Genomic DNA, 23,445 nt, shown 5'->3' on the forward strand with positions numbered 1-23,445 from the left:
ACGTCATTACACACTAAACAAACAGTCATCCGTTGGGTTGTGTAATTTTGTCTATATGCATATTTTGTTGTGGAAGCCATGTATTTAAGCGATTAGAAAAACTGAGAACGCAATATAGGCCTAATTCAACATGCTCGCCATTCCCCAACAACACAGCATATTCAATAGTAAGCAGATCATAACATTGAAAATTCGATCGATCAATCGATCTATCATAGTCGCTACTGCTTGCTATAGCCTATCCATATAGCTACTGATGCTATTGGTTACTTCACGTTCGAGATCACACTTGATTTTTTTAAATGTTTGTTCAGTTTTCTTTACAATTTATTCCTGGCATAAAAGACATGCCCTAGATTAATGTTTTTAAAAACTGAAAAATGTGCTTCTATTAAGGGATAAATACGGTATGTCAATTTTATATGCCAGAACGAATTTCCAGATTTTTTTCTGAATTCCCTGACATTTCCCGGTTTTCCAGTCATTTTTCGAATTCCCTGACATTTCCCGGTTTCCCCGGTTTTCCATACGGGTGGCCACCCTGTTACTGCATAAATTAGGCCTACATCGACTTTTAAACGTTATGTTGAACCCGAGAACATGGTTTCGTAGGTAAGTATTGATTCTCAGAAGTTCTCGAATGCATTATACTAAATTCTGCCTATCACTAGGGATGGGCTTGAGTGCAGCTCGAGCTGATGACGTCACAGCTCGATGCAGATCGAGCAGTACTCAAGCAGGAGTAAGGCCCGCCATCTACGAGTGATTTCCTTGTACTAAATCAGTTGCGTGGCAATCTTCTTTGCTCTTTGATGTCAAATACCGGATGTTCCTGGTAATAAAATAAGTTTATATCGAAATATATTGAATTATTAATGACTAATCCACTAGAATTACAAGAACATAATACCTGCCCTGTGCGTCCAGTGATGCATTTTCGCAACATGCAATATCTACGGATTGTGGGATGTCATTTTTAAAGATCCTGAAAGTTCAGTTATATCCTATCGGACTCAGGACTTCAGTTATGTTCAAATTTTCTTCTTGTTATTATTACTATTCTCCCTCCTTTCTCTTTTCCTAATTAGCATATTCTTCTTCTTCTTCTTCTTCTTAATCTGTTAACCTCCAAGTTTGGTTTTTCCCTCGGACTCAGCGAGGGATCCCACCAGTACCGCCTCAAGGACAGTGCCCTGGAGCTTCAGATACTGGGTCGGGGGATACAACGGAGGAGAATGACAAGTACCTTGCCCAGGCAGCCTCACCTGCTATGCTGAACAGGGGCCTAGTGGGGGGATGCTAAGATTGGAAGGGATAGGCAAGGAAGAGTGAAGGAAGCGGCCGGAGCCTTAAGTTAGGTACCGTCCCGGCATTTGCCTGGAGAAGAAGTGGGAAACCATAGAAAAGTACTTCTAGGATGGCTGAGGTGGGAGTCGAACCCACTTCTACTCATCTGACCTCCCGAGGCTGAGAGGACCCCGTTCCAGCCCGCGTACCACTTTTCAAATTTCGTGCAAGAGCCGGGAATCAAACCCAAGCCTCCAGGGGTGGCAGCTAATCACATTAATCACAACACCACAGAGGCGGACTAATTACCATATATGGCAGCAAAATAATTATAAATTGAATGGGTACAAATTAAATATCGAAGGTCCTGTCATACCAATGGTGTATTGTATACAAACACATCTTCGTACATTAGAAATACAGTAGAAGTCCGCAATAGAGAGTACGGCATATAACGAAAACTCCGTTATAGCGACAATATATTTCTGTCCCTTTAAAATTCCTATATAAAACTGTGTATCATCCTTCGGTTACAGCGAAAGACCTATCACTGACGCATCCGTTATTACGAGCGATTAAGCGCGCGCAATTTTTCCGTTCCCTATATTTATGCACCCCAGCGCTTATATTGCATGCGATCGATTACTTTCGGTATTGTTTCCACCCTATGTCCACTAGCGAGTTTTCTCGTCGACATTCGAAGGCGATGTTGGAGTTGATTAGTAATACCCGTCGACTGCTGTTCTGTAAAGAAAATTCGAAATGAAAGAGGACAATTTCGTAATAAATGCGTAAATAACGTGTTCGATATCGGTTGCTAACCCGTTAAAAGTAAAGGCTGACTAAATGACCACTTAATTTTAAGGCCAGATACTGCAATTTAGTAAGAATGGGATACACCTCGAGATATAGTAGAGTGCATAATTGATTTTAGAGGTTAGTTTATATTTTCTCGCGTCTGGATAAATTACGGAAAAGCTATTATGAACATTTATAGCGAGAAGGTTATAATTTCTCTACTGGCGCTTGAAGTGTGTTTTCATCATACGTATAATACGGATAAGTTAGGATAGGTGACACTGTTTGAATAAGAAAACTGAAGCGTTTGCTACAAAATGTGATCGATCATCTTCGGTACGGTATAGTTTTCTCACTATGTACATTTGTGAGCTCTCTCGTCGACATTAGAAGGCGATGTTGGAGTCGATTAGTTATTCCCGTCGACTGCTATTCTAAAAAAAAATATTTAAAATGAAAGAGGATAACACGTTTTCGTAATAAATGCATAAATAACGTGGCCGATAGCAGTTGATAACTCGTTAAAAATAAAGACTGAGGTAAATGATCTCTTAATTTTAATGTTACATACGGAAATTAAATAAGAATGTGATACACCTCAAGATAGAGTAGGTACATCACTGATTTCAGAGGATAGTTCTTATCTTCTCGCGTCTAGTTAAATTTCGAAAAGGCTATTTACATGTAAATTTTTGGCGAGGAGGTTATCATTTCTCTACATGTGTTTCAAATATATTTTCATGATACATACACGGTCAGGTTAGGTGACACCGTTTGAAGAATAAAACTGAAGTGTTTGCCACAGAAACCTCTGGAGTGATACCGTATTTCTCCGAATCCAAGACGACGTTTCTTTCTCTCAGAATCTCATGCGAAAACTCAAGGGTTGTCTTGCATTTGCGGCCTAACAGTACTGTAAGTTAATGGATACCACTGGCAACTATGCTGCTCCTTTTCACCCCCGCACGCGCATGCACACACAAAACTCGTTGACAATAAATGACCACCTCTTTATTATACATCGCTAGCCGCGACAACCGGCTGTACAGTGCCTGTGTGTAACATCACTGGATCTCCGGATATAGTGAAGAGAGAATGACGTTCTATGAGCCTCTACAAAAACATTTCTCAAATCTGCAGAATGGCATCAAAACATGCGAGCCTTCAAAGTCTTAGACAGGCCAGCTACTCAGTAGCAGAGTTATAACGCGTCTATCGTACTTGACGCTTAGTAAAATTAAGTTTTATAGATAGCAGGAATATTTTCGTGATGGACAGTCGTATTGTAAAGATACCGGTATGTGGAAAAGGTACTACCGGCAAATTTTCAACGGGTTCTCGTCGATATTATGATACCAATTTTAAGTTAATGGTTATTAAACACTCGGAAATGTGAAGTGCAGCCGCAAGAAAATACGGCATAGGCCTAACTAAAGCCAATATTTGGCATTAGCGTGAAGACAAAGAGCTAAAAAAATGCGTACTGTACAAAAAATGCATTCAGTGGTCCGCAACAAGGACGCTTTAAAGAAGTCGAAGATGAAATTGTGAGGTATGTGCACGAAAATCGCAAGGGCGGAATGGCCATACCGTGGTGCAATAAACTTGTTTGTTGACTTTCAACGTCCGCGATTAGGCCTATACATTGTTAGGCGGCAAGCGAGATGTGCGTGCAGTGGCAGCCGGTTATACAATATCTGACGCTGAGTAAAAGTAACAGTTTTATAGACAGCAAGAATAATTTCCTGATGGATCGTCGTATTGTAGAGCTGCATGGAGGGCATTCATGTGTTTACCTTCGAGAAATTAGAAATATACAAGTTGCAAAAATTTGATAGTGAAAACAGCCTAAATGAATACATGGCAGAAGACAACCAGTTGTTTAAATTGGTGACCCAATACCCTAGAAAGAGGGCAAAAGAGAATGAGATCATGCGCGTAAGGGGGGGAAGTATGACTATAGTATCAGGGGCGGTACCTTCCACCCCTCTTTCCATTCAGCGTGCATCCTCAATGTAATTTCACAACCAGTTGACGTACAACACCAGTTGCTTTCACATCTCTTCAACATATGCACGCCACACGTAATATTTACATCAACACACTGGTAAGGTTTAATATTTTTGGCCCGTTGTATTCTCATTTTGTTCATGTCTCGAGCCTTTTTGTTAATTTCTATTTCCTTTTTACAGACCATTTTAACTTTATTTCAACCTGGCTGCATAATACACCCATTAACCGAAGATAATGGCAGGACTTCTAGTTTTAATGCAACTTCATTTATTCTTATACAAATCTAACTGAACTTTGTATTACAACTCCAAGGGCACTGTAAACTCACATCAATGTACTACGCTGTGTTCAATATTTTAATTCATGTAGACATTATTTTAACACCTATTAACGGGAGATATCGGCAAGACTTCAAGTTCCAATGCAATTTCATTTATTCTTAACTCAACTTTATTTGAACTTCGCAAGATAGCATTGCAAGATCAAGGATATTGTGAACCCATATCACCATAAGACACTGTACTCAATATTTAATCAGACATTACTATATTGTGTTTTTATTTGTACATGACAAGATGGGATTTTAATTCCATGTTTTTTTACCATCCAAATATTTTAAATGTTACATTGTAATGGTCCTAGTTTTTAATTTTTAATGGTGGGCCCCCTATTTTATCCACTAGCTGAGGAAGAGAATGCATAAATATTCTCGAAACATGTACTAGATGTTAAGGTGAAAGGTAAATAATAAATCGTATTGACATCCCTACCTGTCACTAATCCAATCAAATTGGAAAGAGAAAAAGAATCGTCAAAACTTCAGAAATTACGGTTATTCATGACCTTAGGCTCGGCTGGAAACCACGCTAGCTACACATGCCAGTACGAGTTGGAAATTACACAAACCATTTACATGTAACGTGCGCAAATAAAACGACTGCGGTTTTTTACTTTTAACACGAAACCTTAAAATTCTCAGTCTTATATAAGGATCAAAGCAGTAACAGGCAATCCCAAGACCTCCCATGGCTTTTTGTATGTAAGGTGCAACATCTGTTCTAGTCTCAATAACATAATCGTACCAGTATACGATAATATTAAAATACTAGATTTGTGTTAAGAAGGAGCTCTGATTCCTGCTTGAAAGCCCAGTTACTGCACAGTGACCTGAGGAAAGTGCCGAAAACCTGTTTGGCAATACAATCGAAAAAAGTAAAAGTGCAAACATTTGACGAAACTCGTTCCGTCTTCAAGTACCGGTAGAGCCCAGCTGTTGAAATACTCTGTATCTCCTTACAATTATTGCGGCCACTCTCTGCTTTATAATTTCCAAGATTCTCTAAACAATATCATCCAAATTTGATGCTAAGATGGTGCTTATAAAAGCTCACTGCCGATTGCTTTTCCAGTACAATACTTGCTCTAATTGTCGCAATGACGGGGCGTTAACACCAAGATCTATAAATATGCCATAGTCGTACTTTTGTGAGATACAGTTTATTGAAAAACGCTTGATCGAGGATTTAGCGTTGATGGGACTGAAATTTCTGGACGGTTGATCTGGTAAACCGTTTCTTCGAGGAACGGATAATGTGGGATTTTTACAACGTGATTTAATTACAATGCTCTCGGGACCACGTAATTTGAACACATGATCCAGGAAAACGTAGGTTCTCGGACTGGATAATCGAAGTTCCACTGTATTTGCAAACTTTGATAAAGTTTCAAGTCATATAGTCAATAAAATTGATGTGAACTCTTCATTAAAATTCCTGATAACAAAGTTTGTGGAAACTAACATTTGTATCTGAAAAATTGTAAGATGAACATTGATGTCAGTAAAAACCTTTGATTTAAAATATTTCTTGATAAAGGATCCATAAAATCTTTGATAGAACTTCCTTTAAATTGCATTTATGAATGAACTCTTCTGGATTACAAGTCAAAACGGGGCCAAAGCAATAAAGTTAGCTGTAGAATTGAAATAATGATCAGTCTGAAATTAAAAGAAAACTAAGTATAAGTGAAGAGAGACAGACGATGAAAAAAAAGATCTAATTTGTGTTACTTCCTTGTTATTGGTCCCGATGTGCGGAAGAGGACTCACCTTTGCTAAGGTACGTGTCTATCTGAATTCAAACTAGCAGTAGCTACGTTGAGCGGGGAGTGTGGAGGGGAAGTGGGAGGGCGTGTTCTGGGCAGATGAATGACCCGAGTGTCACCAAGTGTGTGACGCATGAAAGTTTGAAGTTTCTTTTTTTACTTTCACTTTAATCATTTCCTCAAAAAAAGATGTTAATCTTCTCAGAAAGATCATTTATATTACCCATCGGTAGAGTTCGTGGTTTATAGCATTTAAAAATCAGTGATTTAGCGTTTTGATTTTCAAATTTAGCGTTTTGTAGCATCTAAACTTCTCAAATTTAGCATTTTGTAGCAAATTGGTTAAAAATAGGCAAAATTTGCTAAATTGCACGCACAACAGTTGGGAGTAAAATCATGCTGTTTAATCACACATTGCTCGTCATGCAGTTTTGAATTCACTATGGAAAATAAGACAAACATCAACATAAGACTGCAAGAAGTATTAACGAACACACAGGAATATGCTTATTTTCAAATTTACAAACACAATTTCAAAGTGAAAAATACTATTCTGAACGTATTTATTTATCACAGTACAACACACCTACAAGGAAGAGGAATTTCAATGATGATTTAAGTACAACATGCCAATTATTTAAAAGGTGTCCTCCTTCATTTGAGACCGCCTATCAGTTACAATTATGTTGTACTTGCTAAAAAAAAAACTCTACATCGACACTGTTCGTAGAGGCCCAAATGCACAGAAGTGCTGCCAAGGCAAAGGAAAGCCTGCAAAACATTTTTTCTTCTTCAAGGTTTTGGTTGCAGAGTCGGCACATCAATATAGGCCATCTGTATCCTTACATAAATATGTCCCGATTTGTGACTTTCGGCATGCTGTTGATCGTCACTTCTCTTCGACCCATGACTAACAGACAATAAAATAAATCGCTACCGTACATTTAAACGGAACTACTACTCAACACCAATGTCAAGAATAACCGACTAAGATCAAGGGTCAACACACAAAGAGAATGAACGTGGTGCTTGAAAGTGTATTTGCTGTTTGATTGACTGGTCTTTGCAGTGCTCTTTAGCCAGTGAAAGGAATTCCACACATTGAATGATTTAACCCTTTGGCCTGCCATTACTTGTGAAAGGAAATATTCCCTTACATACTATTTATTTTTTCGTCACTTTATCATAAATTTGATTAATCACATAGGTTACATAAGAATACACAAAGCAAAGTGAGCTTTTAGCTCGTCTATAGTAACAGGAAACCAATGTTTTTGTTCGTAAGTATTACTGGTTTCAAGGGAAGCAGATAAATTAGCAAGAAATGTAGAGGCATAGGTATTGGTTTCCTTAGTAACGTGATCCCAGAACTGTGGTTTTAGATATTCATTCCCTAAGCCCATTTCTTTCGGATTATTACCCAACCCCCTCCTCACTATAGAGTGAATTTCAAAAACTGGTTTAGATGTTACATTATTGTCAACAAGATCATAATTCCAAGTATCATTTTACTAGACTTCTCAACGGGTGAGTTGGCCGTGCGGTTAGGAGCGCGCAGCTATGAGCTCATCCAGGAGATAGTGGGTTCGAACCCCACTGTCGGCAGCCCTGAAGATGATTTTCCGTGGTTTCCCATTTTCACACTAGGCAAGTGCTACGACTGTACCGTAATTAAGGCCACGGCCGCTTCCTTCCCATTCCTAGCTCTCATAGTGCATTGGCACTGCTGGTGGCTTCAAGTAGCCTATGCAGTGGCCTCCACGGTATGCACTAGCCTTGCGTCTTGGGTGGTGTGCTAAGTCCCAACTGACGAGCCTAACTTAGCACACGAGGGCGAAACGCAGGCAACCAAGAATGAGTTAGCTGGAAAATTTATAATGTCCAATAACGGACCATTATATTGGTATTGTTCCATCGTCGCCGTAAGACCTATCTGTGTCGGTGCGAAGTGTAAAGCAAAAAAATAAAGTAGACTTCTGACTCGCTCTTGTTGCATTCTGGTTTTGTCACGTAGTTTCAATTGGCACTATCATCTCGGAATCACTTTCATCACTGTCATTTGAAGATGAAGAATTTTCACTCTCCAGAGAATCTTTTCCACTTTCAACATCACTATTTTCAAGCCAGTTACGAATAAACTCATCCATGCCGTGCATGGATGCCGCCATGATTGTTTACAACGAGCGGCAAAATGAGGTGCTTTTTATTTTCCGTATTTCAGCTCAGAGTTACTTTTTACACAGAGAAAATAGCTTCAGGTATCATCCACTGAACTATAGGTAATACTGGAACGCTGACTGTATGGGAGCGAAGTGCGGCTTCCTGGGCGACTCCTTGTACGGCATAGAGGCATGCCTGACGTATACGTACATGCGACGAGACACAGATAGAGGAGAGTCGTATAATATGGAATACCATTTACTTTTGGCAGTATAACTTCTTACCGAAATCAGTTATGAAATATAAATAAATATGGTTTGAAAATTCAAATAATTAGCCAAGATTCTCTATATTTTTAAAATGAAAATTGTTAATGTCTTCACGTCAAAATTATTTCTTTCAAAAAGTTGCACTTGGTGGGTAATACGGAATAGTCGGCTAATATGGAATAGTAGGGTAAATAATATGTAAATTAAAATAGAGCTTCAATAAATTATTTCAGTTATATTTAAGGAACGTTCTTACAGGTGGACGTACAGAAATTTTAAAAAATCGAAAGAATGAAATTGGTAATTAACTTAAATAATAATCTGTATACACTTATTCAGAATTTTCTTTTTACAGTCACTTGTTCATTCAGTGACAAAAGTCACAGATGCAGAAACTGAGATCTATAGGTAATTAAATGTTATAATATACCAGGATTAATGCAATTAACTTTAAACGTCATTTTAATTTGAAACTAAGACAGTATTCCATATGTTTGAATTAAAGGATTCGTCATACCATAAACTTTGCACAACAAGGAAGTTACACTGGTGTAGCAATATAAGCAACTCTTGTACAATATGTAACATTGGATTTCCCGGGACTAAACTCAGTTTTGGCAATTAATAAAAGCTTTAAAAGAATTACCTGCAAAAGCTTTTCAAATATGAAAAACAAATATTCTTGCTCCACGCACTAACCTCACTCACGAGCATGTCGAAACTGAATACAAAGCATCATGAGAACATTTACCGTAATTCGACGAGTTTCCACCTGAGAGGAGTACCTTACAGGCAAGATATTGTGGTATTCCATATTGGCCGACTATTCCATATTACCCAATTCCCCTCTATCTTAACGAATTTTAAACATTTAGGCGGAATGTCTCTTGCAAATTTCACTTGATTTGCGGTGAAATATATATTTCAGAGGATTAATAGCAATTTGAAACTGAAAATGGCCTGGAATATTGAATAAAATGAAACTATATTCTAGGCCTGATTATTCTCAAACATTTTTTCTTTAAGAGATCACAAGACAGTAAATGCGTATTCCTACACAAAAATGTACCAAACCCCTGGCGCAACAGCCTCGAAGGGCCAGAGAGTACCAAGCAACCAATGCTCAGTCCTAAGGACTGCAGATTTTTTTTGCTAGGGGCTTTACGTCGCGCCGACACAGATAGGTCTTATGGCGACGAAAGGCCTGCAGATTAGGAGGCGTCGTGGGGTCAGCGGGACGAATGCTCTCAGCCGTTATTCTTGACTTTCGAGACTAATACCCACACTAGAAAGGCAATAAAATAGACACCATACAAACGAAACATATGTGTACAAAATTATAGCCTACCGGTATTGATTTTAGACGGGACATATCTGCGAATGATGGTCAATTGAAAATACTTTGAAATCAATTTTTAACCATATTTATTATCAGGACAAAGGCAGCATACGTATGCATGCATATATTCATACCCAATACAGAACTTCGCATTGGAATATACACTTAATAAACTAAATATGTACGTACACTTTACAAAATAATCAATCACCATTGTCCTGTGTTTAGGGCCCCCTATCAGTTGTTACTTTAATCTTTTCTGAAATGATTTCAAAGAAGTTGAAAATGTATCCAACATCTCCCATTTTGTTCGGGTCCAATGTATCATTCTCACAGCTATAACCCACTTTTTAATACCTCCGGACGTTTCCACGGAAATCTGCAACTGAAGTCATAAATTCTATACTAGTAACAATATCATTCTGACTATAACCTATAAAACGTAACGTACGACATTTAATATGCCAGAATATCATGTAAAATATCCCCATAAACATAGAATACTTAATGAAAAGAGCCAAACCGGAAGAAAATAGTAACTATCGTTTTAAAATACCATATTTATTGCTTTGCAGTGAGATAGTGCTTAGACTGCTTACTTGTGGAAACGAAGCTTTTGTGAGTTCACATCTGTTTCCTTCTGCTGTCTGTTAGTGTAACCGTATGCTACACAAGAAATAGGCATCTTGATTGTATCTCAAATTTGACGTACGGTCAAATATTACCAAAAGAGTCCTTCAAACACAACACATCACCTAAGTTCCAGGCTCTGTATCTTGTCAACTTTGCAGTACACGAGGGGGCGTGACTAGCCAAGGAACAGGAAGCAGTTTTCTGCGAAAGCTACCACTACAGTGAAACCTCGATTCTCCGTTTTTCGAGGGACCATGAAAATAAAACGTACAATACGGGAAAACGGCAAATCCGGGAATGAATGAAAACCATCAACAATTTGGCTAAACATCACAAAAATGAAATATGTATAATTATAATCTTACAAAACTCCTAAACCAAACCAAACTACAGCCCCAGTGGGACTTTGCCTGCCAAGCGACCGCTGCTCAGCGTGAAGGACTCCAGATTACGAGGTGTGCATGGTCAGTGCGACGAATCCTCTCGGCCGATATTCCTGGCTCTGTAGATCGGGGTCGCCATCTCACCATTAGATAGCTTCACAATTAAAGGTAATCACATAGGCTGAGTGGAACTGGAACCAGACTTATATCCACATAAAATTGTCTGACCTGGTCGCAATCGAACCCGGGCCTCTGGATGAGAGGCGGGCATGTTAGACCACGAAACCGCATTAATTACCGGTACGCGAGTTCAAAATCTCGATACTTTATATTTAGTTTTACAGGGGAATCTTCGTCAGTTTCCCGTGAAAACTTCTTTCAGTTCAGCGACTTTGGTTAGGCTAGCCAAACTCTTCGAAAAATCTAATAACGCCAAGCCAAACGACAATCGACCACAAGTAGTTTTTAATTCTCTCATCTAATAAAATAAAGCACATTAGATACGAAAGCACCCAAAATGAATGCAAAATCCGTTCATTTCTTAATCTTTCATTGTAATTTGGTCTCCGGTATACTGTTTGTAGTCAGTTTCTGGAAATCTCGTACCGCGCAAATTAGGCATACGTCGACTTTTAAAGGTTATGTTGAACTCGAAAATATGGTTTCGAATGTAAGTATCGATTCTTAAAAGTTCTCGAATGCATTATATTCAATTCTGCGTGTCCACAAATCCAATCAAATTGGAAAGATAAAAGAAATATCAAAACTTCAGGAATTACGATTATTCGTGACCTTGAGGTCATCTGGAAAGCGCGCTCGCTGCACAGGTCAGTACGAGTTTGAAATTATACCAACCATTTAAAATGTAACGTGCGCAAATAAAACGACTGCGGTTTTTGGTATTTTAACACGAAAACGTAAAATTCCCAGTCTTACATTAGGACCTAAACAGTACCGGTAATAGGCAATTCGAAGACCTCCCATGGCTTTCTTTTTTAAAAAAAATTACATTTAGGTGCAACATGTGTTTTTGTCTCGCTAACATAATCACGTACGATAATATCAAAAATACTGAATTTGTGTTAAGAAGCAGTTTCGATTCCTGCCTGAAAGCCCAGTTACTCTGCAGTGCCGTGAGCAAAGTGCCAAAAACCTCTTCGGCAGTACGATCGAAAAATGTAAAAATATAAACATCTAACCCTGGACATAATGTGGACGTTTTATAAATGCGAACATTTGACGAAACTCGTTCCGTCTTCAAGCAGAGCTGTCGAAATGCGCCGTGTCTCCTTGCAATTGTTGTCGCCACTCTCTGCTTTATGATTTTCCGAGATTCTCTAAACAATACCACCCGAATGCGATGCTAAGATGGTCCCTTATGCAAGTTCACCGCCGATCGCTTTTCCAGTACCGGTACAGTACTTGTTTTAATTATCGCAGTGACGGGGCGTTAACGCCAAGATCCATAAATATGCCATAGCCGTCCTTTTGTGAGATACAGTTTATTAAAAAACGATTGATCGAGGATTTAGCGTTGATGGGACTGGAATTTCTGGACGGTTGATCCGGGAAATCGTTTCTTCGAGGAACGGATAATGCGGGACTTTTACAACGTGATTTAATTACGATGCTCGCGGGACCACGTAATTTGAACGCATATTACGGGAGAACGTATTTTCCGGGAACGGATAATCGAGGTTCCACTGTACTGTCAGCATTCCAGAATTACCTATAGTTCAATGGTATCATCTGACATCAATCGGTTAGGCTGTGAAACAAAGAGAATAAATCTCTCCGACCAGCTAACTGCGATAATGAACTTATAGATGTTCCGTGCACCAAGACGGAAGTGTCCGTCAAAGCATGTTACCGCTTTACGATCGCAGTGGGCGCCGTAATAATTATTTCTCCTGAAATAAATAACAACATTTATATCTTATTTTTAAGAAAAATGCATACTTTTTAAAAATATATGTTTATTTCGTATAAAACGGAGAGTTTCGCATCTATTGTATAATTTAGCATTTTGAACCAATTTCGCATTTTATCGCGAATTCGAAATCGCTAAAAACCACCCGTATGGGTCATATAAGATGAAGGCACATACACTGACAAAGTTTCGGCATATTTCGCATTTATCGCAAATGCTAAAAATCACAAACTCTACCCATCGGATTGTTCCTCTGGTCCAGATATAAGTAAATTTCCTTGTATATGTTCAATATGGCCTTTATTTAAAGTTTTCAGGATGTTAAGGTCACTGCCTATGTTTGTAGACATGTGGTCGAAGTATGTCATGTGATCACTCATGGCCGAGTATCTGTTGTATTTCTTAGTCCGGGCATGTTCCTGATATAACAAAGTTTCTTCAGCTCTGACCGACACATGTAATTAAACAACTCGCACATTTCAATTTGTATACACCTGAATTCTGAAATTTATTATTAAAAATATGGGTGTTAGAAAATAATTTAGATTTTGCGTTGTTGGTCCTAAAAGCGATTCTTAAATTACATCTCTTGAATAAATTCATAATCCTATATAATTTACTGTTATTATATGTGAATACAGCAAATTTCTTATTCTCTTCTTTCTATTCTTTCACTAAAGTAGTGACAGGTTTATATTTTATTTATAATCCTGTCTACAAATTCTTTATTTTAGTCATTATTATATGCTATTCAGAATATGGTACATTTTTATTTATTTTATTTTTAGATCCGGAGCTGAAAGGGGAATATTATATTGTGACGAGTTGGTGGGTTTAACACGTTGGCTGCCAGAGCGGTACATTGTACCGCTGAGTGAGTGTCTCATGAGGCCACGGCGGTACAAAGTACAGTTGACAGGTGTTGCTATATGACTTTCCCTGCCGGGCCAGCGGACTGATGAGCTGTTGAATTCACTATGCTAGCGTAGCGCTATGGCCTCGGAGCAAATCCTGTCGTACTTGGTTTCCAAAATATAGTCTTTATGTTTTATTAATCCAACCTCCTTTTATTGGCAATATGTGAGTATTTGTCCAATCAGTTTAGCCATGCGCTTAGGTGTGCCAGGTTAGCTAACTCGCAAGCTCAAGATTTTGGAGATTGTGGGTTTGATTCCTACTGTCAGGAAACCTGGTTATGGTTTTCTGTGATTTCCCATTTTCACCCCAAGCTTATGGTTACTTAATCAATGGGCCACGCTGATTCCTTCCAAATTGTTGCACCCATACCTGAGCTGATTTCTACGCTTATCGCAATAAATATAGCGTAAACATGAGTGTATTTGCATTTTCTAAATTGACAACATAGCAGCATTTTACATTACCATTAAGCATTTGGCAGGGAGTAAATAGGAAATAAATATATTTCAAATTTAATTTGAAGAATGTTTGTGTTGCAAAACGTTATAGATCAGTTTGACATGGACACTTCTTACCAGAATTCTCATACTGAAGGGCTAGCGTCCTTATCTCCCAAGTTCGAGAAGAAAACGGTTGAATTTTTATAACTAACGTCTCTGTTCACTTGTAAAATAACTTAGAAATATCTCGGAAGTATTTCACACACAGCCTACTGTAAAGCAATGAATGCCTTGCGATTGTGCCATGCAGTGAACTTTTCTGTGGGGCCACGGCGGTACCTTGGGGTGCTGGGAATTTTTATTGTATTTCGTACGTACATTGAACACTTAAGTGAAATATCACTTCAAATTTTGCTTTATTGCTTATTTACTACATGCAGAAGAAAAAATGCTTTGGCCACCGGGACATTTCTTGCTATGTGTCCTGGCAGTCAACGTGTTAACACTATACTGGTAGCTTGTATACTAAAATTTATTAACTACTGCTAATTATCACTTACACCTTGGTACACAGTCAGGATACCAGACTACACACTTTTCTAGATCTCTCTCTTGACGCAATTCTTGTTTACCATCGACGCTACGACACTTTCTACTGTTCCTTTTTCTTATTTTTTTTTCCCTCTCTGTTTTTCAATCACAGAGTCTAAGAGTAAACGGGTGGACCAAATTGTGACGTCGTCAGACTCTCTCAAATTCCAACATGGCAGACATGGTAACCATTACAATATGCTCTGTAGATCATACTAAAGAAACTGGCTTTTTTATGAGCTTCCAAGTGTATGGAATCATTTTCGATCATGTTAATAACCTGCGTTAGTTTCCTAATAATATTAAATGATAGGTTTTTATTATTTCTAGTAACTTTCAAGTCTAAATAATTCAAACTGTTATCTACTTCAGAATAAAGAGAGTTAAGGTGATTCAAAAAGGTGTGACCCTTATTCTTTCATCTAATATTATAAAGGTGTCACCTACAAATTTAGACCAGTGGTATAATCCTTCAAGTATATCAATAATTTTAGTTTTTTCATGTGGTAGATGTAAATTTCAGCTACGATGCCCGATGATGGGGCACCCATCGGAAGACCTTTTTGTCTGTAGTCTTTGTTGTTAAACATGAAATATTTTTTATTTAAGACAAATTCTAGGATGATGAAAAATTCATTTATTTCTTGATGGCTCAAGTGGCTAAATTGCCTCAAATTCTCTTCAATAATGTTAATGGTTTCTTTTATTGGAGTACTAGGATACATATTTTTAATATAAAATGAGTGTATTGTGTGACTGGAATTTTTAGTAGCATTACAGAATTCGACAGAGTTCTTTATAGATTTATTGCTGTCAAATTTAAAATATGTTCTAAGAAATTTTTGAACATATTATGACATTTTATAAGTTGGACTAGTCTTGTAATTTATGATAGGTGTAATGGGTACCCCTGGTTTATGTATGCTCTAGCAATAGGAAGTTTTGGGTTCATATTGAATAGCTTTTTAGTTTCCTGTTCATTCATTAGAAATATGTTGTGTTTCAAAATTTGTTTCAACTTTCTTTGGAGTCCATTAGTGGGATCTTTCTTAACTGCTTTCTGAGAAGAATTGTTCTGGTTTTTCAATATATTGAGTTTTGTCCATAATGACTAACAATACCCTTATATGTCTTTGTAACTATAAGATTATTGTCTTGAATCTTTCGTTATTGACTATATGACTTGAAACTTTAACAAAGTTTGCAAATATTTTATTTTAAATGTCCTTGTGTATAATAGTGTACTTCAATTTTGTTTTACCAATCTATTAATGTAATTTTTGTATCTGATATATTGTGTGATTTATTCTAGCTGATGATGTCCCTTAGGGGAAAAACATGTACTAGATTTAATAAATTATGTATGTATTGAATAGATAGACTGCTTAAATATAACATTTAAATTACTCTTAAATATTTGCTACTTGATTGTACCTCAATAAAGCATTATCCCATATTTTATAAATACATCTCTCTGAGAATCAATACGATGGTTCAGAGCAATACTATTGTAACTAGCATTTTCCAAATGTTACATTAAAGCCAATTAAAAGTTCCTATGTATGACAGAAATCAACCCGGAGACTTATAGCTGTCAGTATTGTCAGAATTGCCATAGTATTGCTCTGAACTGTCAATATAATCAATGTCTGATCTACACATCATTCAGTGCTTCTCGCAAGCAAAATATCTTACATGTGCCCATTCATTCTGTTTATATCTATGTCTTTGGAAAACAAACTAGTTACAGCAATACGAACCCTATGCATGTTGGCTAGGGAGATTTCCAACTCACTACCAGTAGGCTTACTCTTTCCAGACACACGTTCCATCAGTTCCAGGGCATATTTCTGGAAACTTACATGTTCCTGGCGCTTGTCTTGAAGGATTGGATCCCGCATCAACACTGAAATCAAAACATTTCCTTGAATTAACACAGTTCTGGAGTAAAAGCAACTTCATAAACATAAACATGATTTCTAAAAACTATTCTCTGCAAATAATTGACATACCCAAAATATTTGTATCTTCATCAAAACAACAACAACAATTAAGACATCATGAACTCCTTTCAATGTATTATTTTTCTACAGCAACCTTTATATTAATTACCCAGTAAGTTATCTTTAACAAGCAGCAATAAAATTTAAGGGGTCTAGGAAAAATGTTCTTCACAATTTCTTTAACTGAAAACTGAAAATGAGCAAGTGGTTGTGGGTTTTTCTAATATAGAAAGAGAAGAGGTACCCTTTCAAGCTCGTATTGTATTTCCCCAGTTTTAAAGCAATTTTACATTATTTTCTTGAATTGGCATACAGTTGTTGCAAATGATACTCCAAATCATGAACACTTCTCTCACTTCAACATGGAGGTAATTGGCATCCCAGTTATGGTCTTTTGTCTTAACTTCACTGTAGTTATGATCAAAAGTACATGGCAGCACTGTTTCTAGGAAGTGCATGTGAAGTTCTTAACAAATTTAAGAATGTTCTATTTTGGTCTAGGTACATAGACGATGCTTTTGTTATTCTGGATGAACGCATAACCAACGCCTCTACTACTCTTAACAATCTTAATACAATAGATAAAAGTAAGCAAAGTCACCTCCGTACAAGCCATGAAGGCCCTTGGAGGAGTGGAAGGTAAAGGCTTCCACCATTGTTAACCTCGGCACGTGATGGGGAAGAGTGGTTAGCTCTATGCCCCGCCGCCTTTGCCCCCAGGAATTAACCTGGTACTTATTTTTGGTATAGGCTGAGTGAACCTCAGGGCCATATGCACCTCCGGAAGTGGAAATCTCGTTTCTTAAATTTGACGAATTCCTGACGGGGATTCGAACCCACGTCCTTCAGGGCGAACCGAGCACGCCTTTACCGCTCGGCCAGGCAGCCCCTTAATACAATAGGTACCGATATAAAATTTACTTTGGAATCCGAAATAGAAAAATCCATTAATTACCTGGTCCTAAAGATCAATAGGCACGCCTCTTCATTTTCTTTTAGCATTTACAGAAAGCCCACACAAACTTCAGTCACAATATGACAGGATTCGATACACCCTTCAGCTCACAAATGCGTGACCTATAACAGCTTGGTGAATCGTGCATTTAGCATACCAATGTCCAAGCGAGACTTGGACAATGAACTGAACATCATTCGATCCATGGCTAAAGCTAATGGTTTTAAAGGGAAATTTATAGAGTGAATAATAAATAAATTTAAATATCGCCCTCACACGAACCTGATTAAAGATAAACCAGAACTAAAAGAAATTGCGAACTTCACGTTTAATAAAGAAGTTTATAGAATTACAAACATTTTCAAGAAACGTAATATTAGGATTGCGTTCAAGACAGATAACAGAAGTACAGTAGTTTTACATAATGCTTCAGCTGTTAATAAAGTCAATCCATACTCAAAATCAGGTGTATATACGTTCGAATGTAGAGACTGTGGAAGCGGATATATAGGGCAAACTGGACGTAGCTTTAATGTCAGGTATCAAGAACACTTTAACATCGTAAAATATAATAGATTTTCAGCCGTAGGCCAGCATATCCATGAGTACAAACATAAATTCACAGACATAAATAAAGACCTTGAGATCATGGAAACACTAGCTAAAGGACCGAGGCTTGACATTACGGAAGCATGTCTAATACATCTAGACCAGTATTATAAAGCTAACCTTAATCTGAATGAAATTTCGGAGAAACCCAAAGTATTATATGATTGCTTGATTCTATTACTTGACAAGCTACGAATTCAAACTCTCTGAAACATTTTTTCGTACTATGGTCTTCATGTACAACATTCCCCCGGACCCTCTACTATATCGTCAACGTTCTAGAAACATCTCCCTTGCCACCCCTACTTCCCCCCTCCTAGCGCTTCATCACATAGCAGACGATACGAGCAGACACACTTGTGCTTCAGTCGTCACGTGAAGTATACAGCCGTAGAAGGTGAGTTGGCCTCATCAATAGTTTGATCCTATCAGTTCTTCATCAATTTTTCTTGCTTTTGTATTAACATTGGGCTTTTATCATTACAGGGTTGCACTGAACTGAGAAGCTATGCCCGCCTAATAACTTCAGGGTAAATTAATAAAAAATTAAAAAAAACTTCAGGGTAAATTAAAATCACAGTTCCAACCATTACATTTACAGCATAAAAACTATGTTTCTGCACACCAACAAAGTTAAGATGATGGTGCAGTTTAATAATTTTTATTGTACACAACGAGTTTTTATTCAACAAATGGCTATCAACGTATATATGAAATGAACATTTTAACATTAAAAGACTGTATTCAACTTTATTCCTCAATTTTAAGATCATATAAGAACTGACATTTATGATTTATAGATTAATAGCCACTACGGAATTTGAAACAACTCGTCACTCAGAGATTTTATATTTTCGACTTACAAGGTTTTTCTTGTTACAAATTAGAGTTTTTAACCTAGCTTAATACAGATATTAAGGAGTTACGTATAGCAATATGTTGTTGTTGTTCATGTTTATATCGCCAAGTTTTTTCATTTATTATGCAGCTGATGATGGTGTCTACAGGAACACCGAAACTAGTTCTGTAATGAAATTTATGTTGTAAAAAACTATCCAACAACATTGTATTTTGTATTGAAAAAGGTGGAACTTGTTAGATTTTCAATTCAATTGTGATCTCAGTTCAATACGGACAAATAATATGAAGTTCCTTACGTTTAAGTTCTTAACTTCACGGAATGTGTAACATTTTAAAGCATTACAACTGCCATGCTCAACAACAACATGAAGTACCTCGCCTAGTAGCGAGTTTCATTTTGTTTGTGTTGTAAGCTTAGTGAAGAATTGTGAAGTGGCTGCGAGTTCAAATCTATTTTCAAACAAACACAAGGTGAACTGCTAGAGAGTTGTGAAAAGGCAATGGTGTTGAATGCGTTCAGTAAGTTAGTGGTGAAGTATTCTAGCTTTGAACAGTTGTGTAGAATTAACATCAGAGTTTATTGGAATGTCTGCGTCAGCTGTTCAGAGTGCATGGAAAGAACAGACTAGACAGAGAAGCTTACTACATCAGGAAAGAAGAGAAAGCATGCCCATTCAGTGACAGGGAACTGTGATGAGTTTTTTGAACTTCACTGTACGTATAAAAGAACCGTTTTCTTCTTAATAGCAAGTCTATTACACTAAAACATATGCTTGCTGTAGGCAGCTTTGATGCCAATCATTCATCTCTGATGCACTGCACGGCGCAAGGTGCAGGAGACGACTTCACTAGGTTGACCAGAGTGCGATCCCCTATACCTGTTCTCACCTGTTCAGCCTGTCTTCGCCTTCTCCACCTTCCCCGCTGATTCTCCCCTCACTGCGAAATGTTTATGTGCGGTGAGCGGTAACACTGTTGTATGGGACAATGCTCCCGGTGTTAAAACACTCTTCTTTCAATTTGCTTTGAGCAGACAATTTATCTTCTCTAGCTCTTCTTTTCCTTTATCTTTGCAATGATATCAGTTATGCCTGGAACAAGGGACTGGCTGACAGCAATTCTGAGAGCCTTCTTTTAATTACAATCAGTAATAGGCCCCCTCGCACGCAATCTAGTTTTTGTACAAGTCAAAACAGGAAAAAATACCTTTCACATATGCATGTAGAACCAAATATGGTACAGCTGCTTCTCGATGCAGCTTAGGAAAATCTTCCTTCCACAAATTCTCGTAGAATTTGAGTAAAGCCTTTGTATTGGAAAATAGATATTTTTGATTAACTTATCATATAATTATTGTCCCACGGAGTAAGCAATTGGCTTTATCGTCACGACTGACAAAAATATACAAAAGTTCCCAGTTTGATTGAAATGTACTTTCGGAAATCTTTGCTTTCTTCGAAACAGGTTGCTTGATTATTATGTTGTTGTCTTGCGCTTATCTATTCCACTGATAAACAAGTCATTTATCACTGATCGCTTCGTCGCTCTCAGCACACTACACCATCCTAGTCAAGCCGAGCTGAACCGAGTCACACCGATGCACAGTGCACGGAGCCTCTGCGACTCGATTTGCATGCGTGAGATTCTGGGCGTTTGAGAAGCCCTGGTCTAGGTGGAAGATTCCCTATCACTGGTTTACTTCTGGATTTAAAACACCTAGTTTTTTCTGTTTCTGAAAGAGGTTATGAATTCATAAACTACAAGAAGAAGTATGTTATTGCTAGCAGGGAGGGCATTACAGTGTGCCAGTAATATTATTTATAGCAGTATTATTTATTAACGGTGATGAGAAAAGTACAAAGGGAAAGTAATTGGGCTGAATTAGTTTCCTAAGAACTATTTTACTTGGTTATGATTACAAATACATTTTATTCAGTAAGAAATCAGTAAAATTAAAATTCCTTCATAGAATGCCAGTCTTAAAGGAAATCACTTGTTTTTTTTTGCATGATACACGGCTAAGCATGATACCAATATCTTGGAACTTTCAAAATGACTGTCATAATTTTTATTTCAGTGACATTTAGTACTTAAAATAATTTGCCATTTCTTTTACTAAATAATTGGTGCCTTGACTTCTTGAGGGAAATAACATCTTTGCATTTACTGAAAAGACACTCCTCAGGTGCATTTGAAGGAATACCTCTGTATAATTTTAAGAACATCCCCAGCAGTGATGGATATTACAGGGTAAGTTTGATGTCTTTAGAAGTACCAGAGGGCCAATGTTCTAGATGTTTGACTCCTTTAAACAAGCAACAAGCATCAAGAATTACCAGAGGGGTACACTCGTATGGTGTTGAGTACGCGAGCGAGGCATGCCAACTGAAGTCCAGCACTGGAGATGATTACACACACTCTCTCAGGAAAGAGAGAGGCAGAGGGGAGGGGAAAACGTAGGCACACGTGACGCTCGTATTGCGCAACTTCACTCAGTTATCAAGTTACAATTTATTTAAAAGTTTGCTTGTCTCTCAAAACACTCGTCGACGAAATTACTCACATTCCGAGGTTTCACTATATATATAAATGATAGGAGTAAAGAAGTGGAATCGGAGAAGGCTTTTTGCAGATTATATTATTCTGTATAGAGGAATAAATAAGTGACAAGATTGTGCGAAACTGCTAAATGACCTTGATAATGTTGTGAGATCGACAGTAGGCAATGGTATGATGATAAATGGGGTTCAAAAGTCAGGTTGTGAGTTTCTCAAATAGGAAAAGTCCTCTCCATTTTAATTACTGCATTGATGGGGTGAAAGTTCCTTTTGGGGATCATTGTAAGTAGCTAGGTATTAATGTAAGGAAAGATCTTCACTGGGGTAATCACATAAATGGGATTGTAAATAAAGGGTGCAGATCTCTGCACATGGTTATGAGGGTATTTAGGGGTTGAAGTAAGGATGTAAAGGAGAGGGCATATAAATCTCCGGTAAGACACCAACTAGAGTATGGTGCCAGTGTATGGGACCCTCACAAGGATTACCTGAATCAAGAACTGGGAAAAATCAAAGAAAAGCATCTTGATTTGTTCTGGGTGAAACCTGACAAAAGAGTAGCGTTACAAAAATGCTGCAAAGTTTGGGCTGGGAAGATTTGGGAGAAAGGAAATGAGCTGCTGTTCTAAGATGGTATGTTCCATGCTATCAGTGGAGAGATGGCGTGGAATGATATTAGCAGACGAATTTGAGTGGTGTCTTTAAAAGTAGGAAAATCACAAAATGAAGATAAAGTTCGAATTCAAGAGGACATATTGGGGCAAATATTTGTTCATAGGAAGGGAGTTAATGATTGGAAAAACTTACCAAGGGATATGTTCAATACATTTCCAATTTCTTTGCAACCATATAAGAAAAGGCTTGGAAAACAACAGATAGGGGAATCTGCCACCTGGGCGACTGTTATCTGTATTTTTCTACCTTTGGGCTAACATGATATAAAACCGTGACACATTTCAATTTTATTTGATAACCTGTAAAGAGGTGCATCAGTACTTTTTACCCATGGCAAAGTGAATTACAGTATTAAGAATTCTTCGTCAAATGGATATTTTGTCTTCTAGCCCTTGCTACTTTCCTAATGGACTCTCCCAAACAGCCATTATTGTTTGATATTTTACTAGCATCCATAAAGATTGTTTGATTCCAGATAGAATTTATTTATCTTATTCTCAGGTTTGTCAGCTGTAGCAGCATAAACTTGAATTATGTTGATATTCTTTAGTTCTGCCTTTAGATGTATCACCAATAAAATGAAATGGCATATGGCTTTTAGTGCCAGGAATGTGCAAGGACATATTCGGCTCGCCAGGTGCAGGTCTTTTGATTTGACACTCGTAGGCGACCTGCGCGTCATGATGAGGATGCAATGATGAAGACGACACATACACCCAGCCCCTGTGCCAGCGAAATTTCCCGACCCTGCCAGGAATCGAACCCGGGACCCCTGTAGCCAAAGGCCAGCACACTAACCATTTAGCCATGGAGCCGGACTGTATCACCAATGCATGTTCAGAATATGGGACAAAATTGATAGATCTATTTATTCCACTTGTCTACTATCACACATCCATTTGGGTGGTGTGGCGATTTGA

At 37.8% G+C, this 23,445-nt stretch overlaps 1 protein-coding gene across 3 annotated transcripts in view; it reads right to left on the bottom strand.

Annotated features, from left to right (window-relative positions):
• The window catches only part of mahj (LisH and WD40 domain-containing protein mahjong), a 460,349-nt gene that overhangs the window by 122,547 nt on the left and 314,357 nt on the right, over positions 1-23,445 (bottom strand). For all 3 annotated transcript variants that reach the window (XM_067136681.2, XM_067136682.2, XM_067136683.2), the window contains one exon: positions 16,625-16,770. In XM_067136681.2, coding sequence (XP_066992782.2) covers positions 16,625-16,770 — 146 coding nt within the window. The remainder of the gene's footprint in view (positions 1-16,624; positions 16,771-23,445) is intronic.

This window comes from Anabrus simplex, chromosome 1 (genome assembly GCF_040414725.1).
Source record: "Anabrus simplex isolate iqAnaSimp1 chromosome 1, ASM4041472v1, whole genome shotgun sequence".
NCBI classification, from domain to species: Eukaryota; Metazoa; Arthropoda; class Insecta; order Orthoptera; family Tettigoniidae; genus Anabrus; species Anabrus simplex.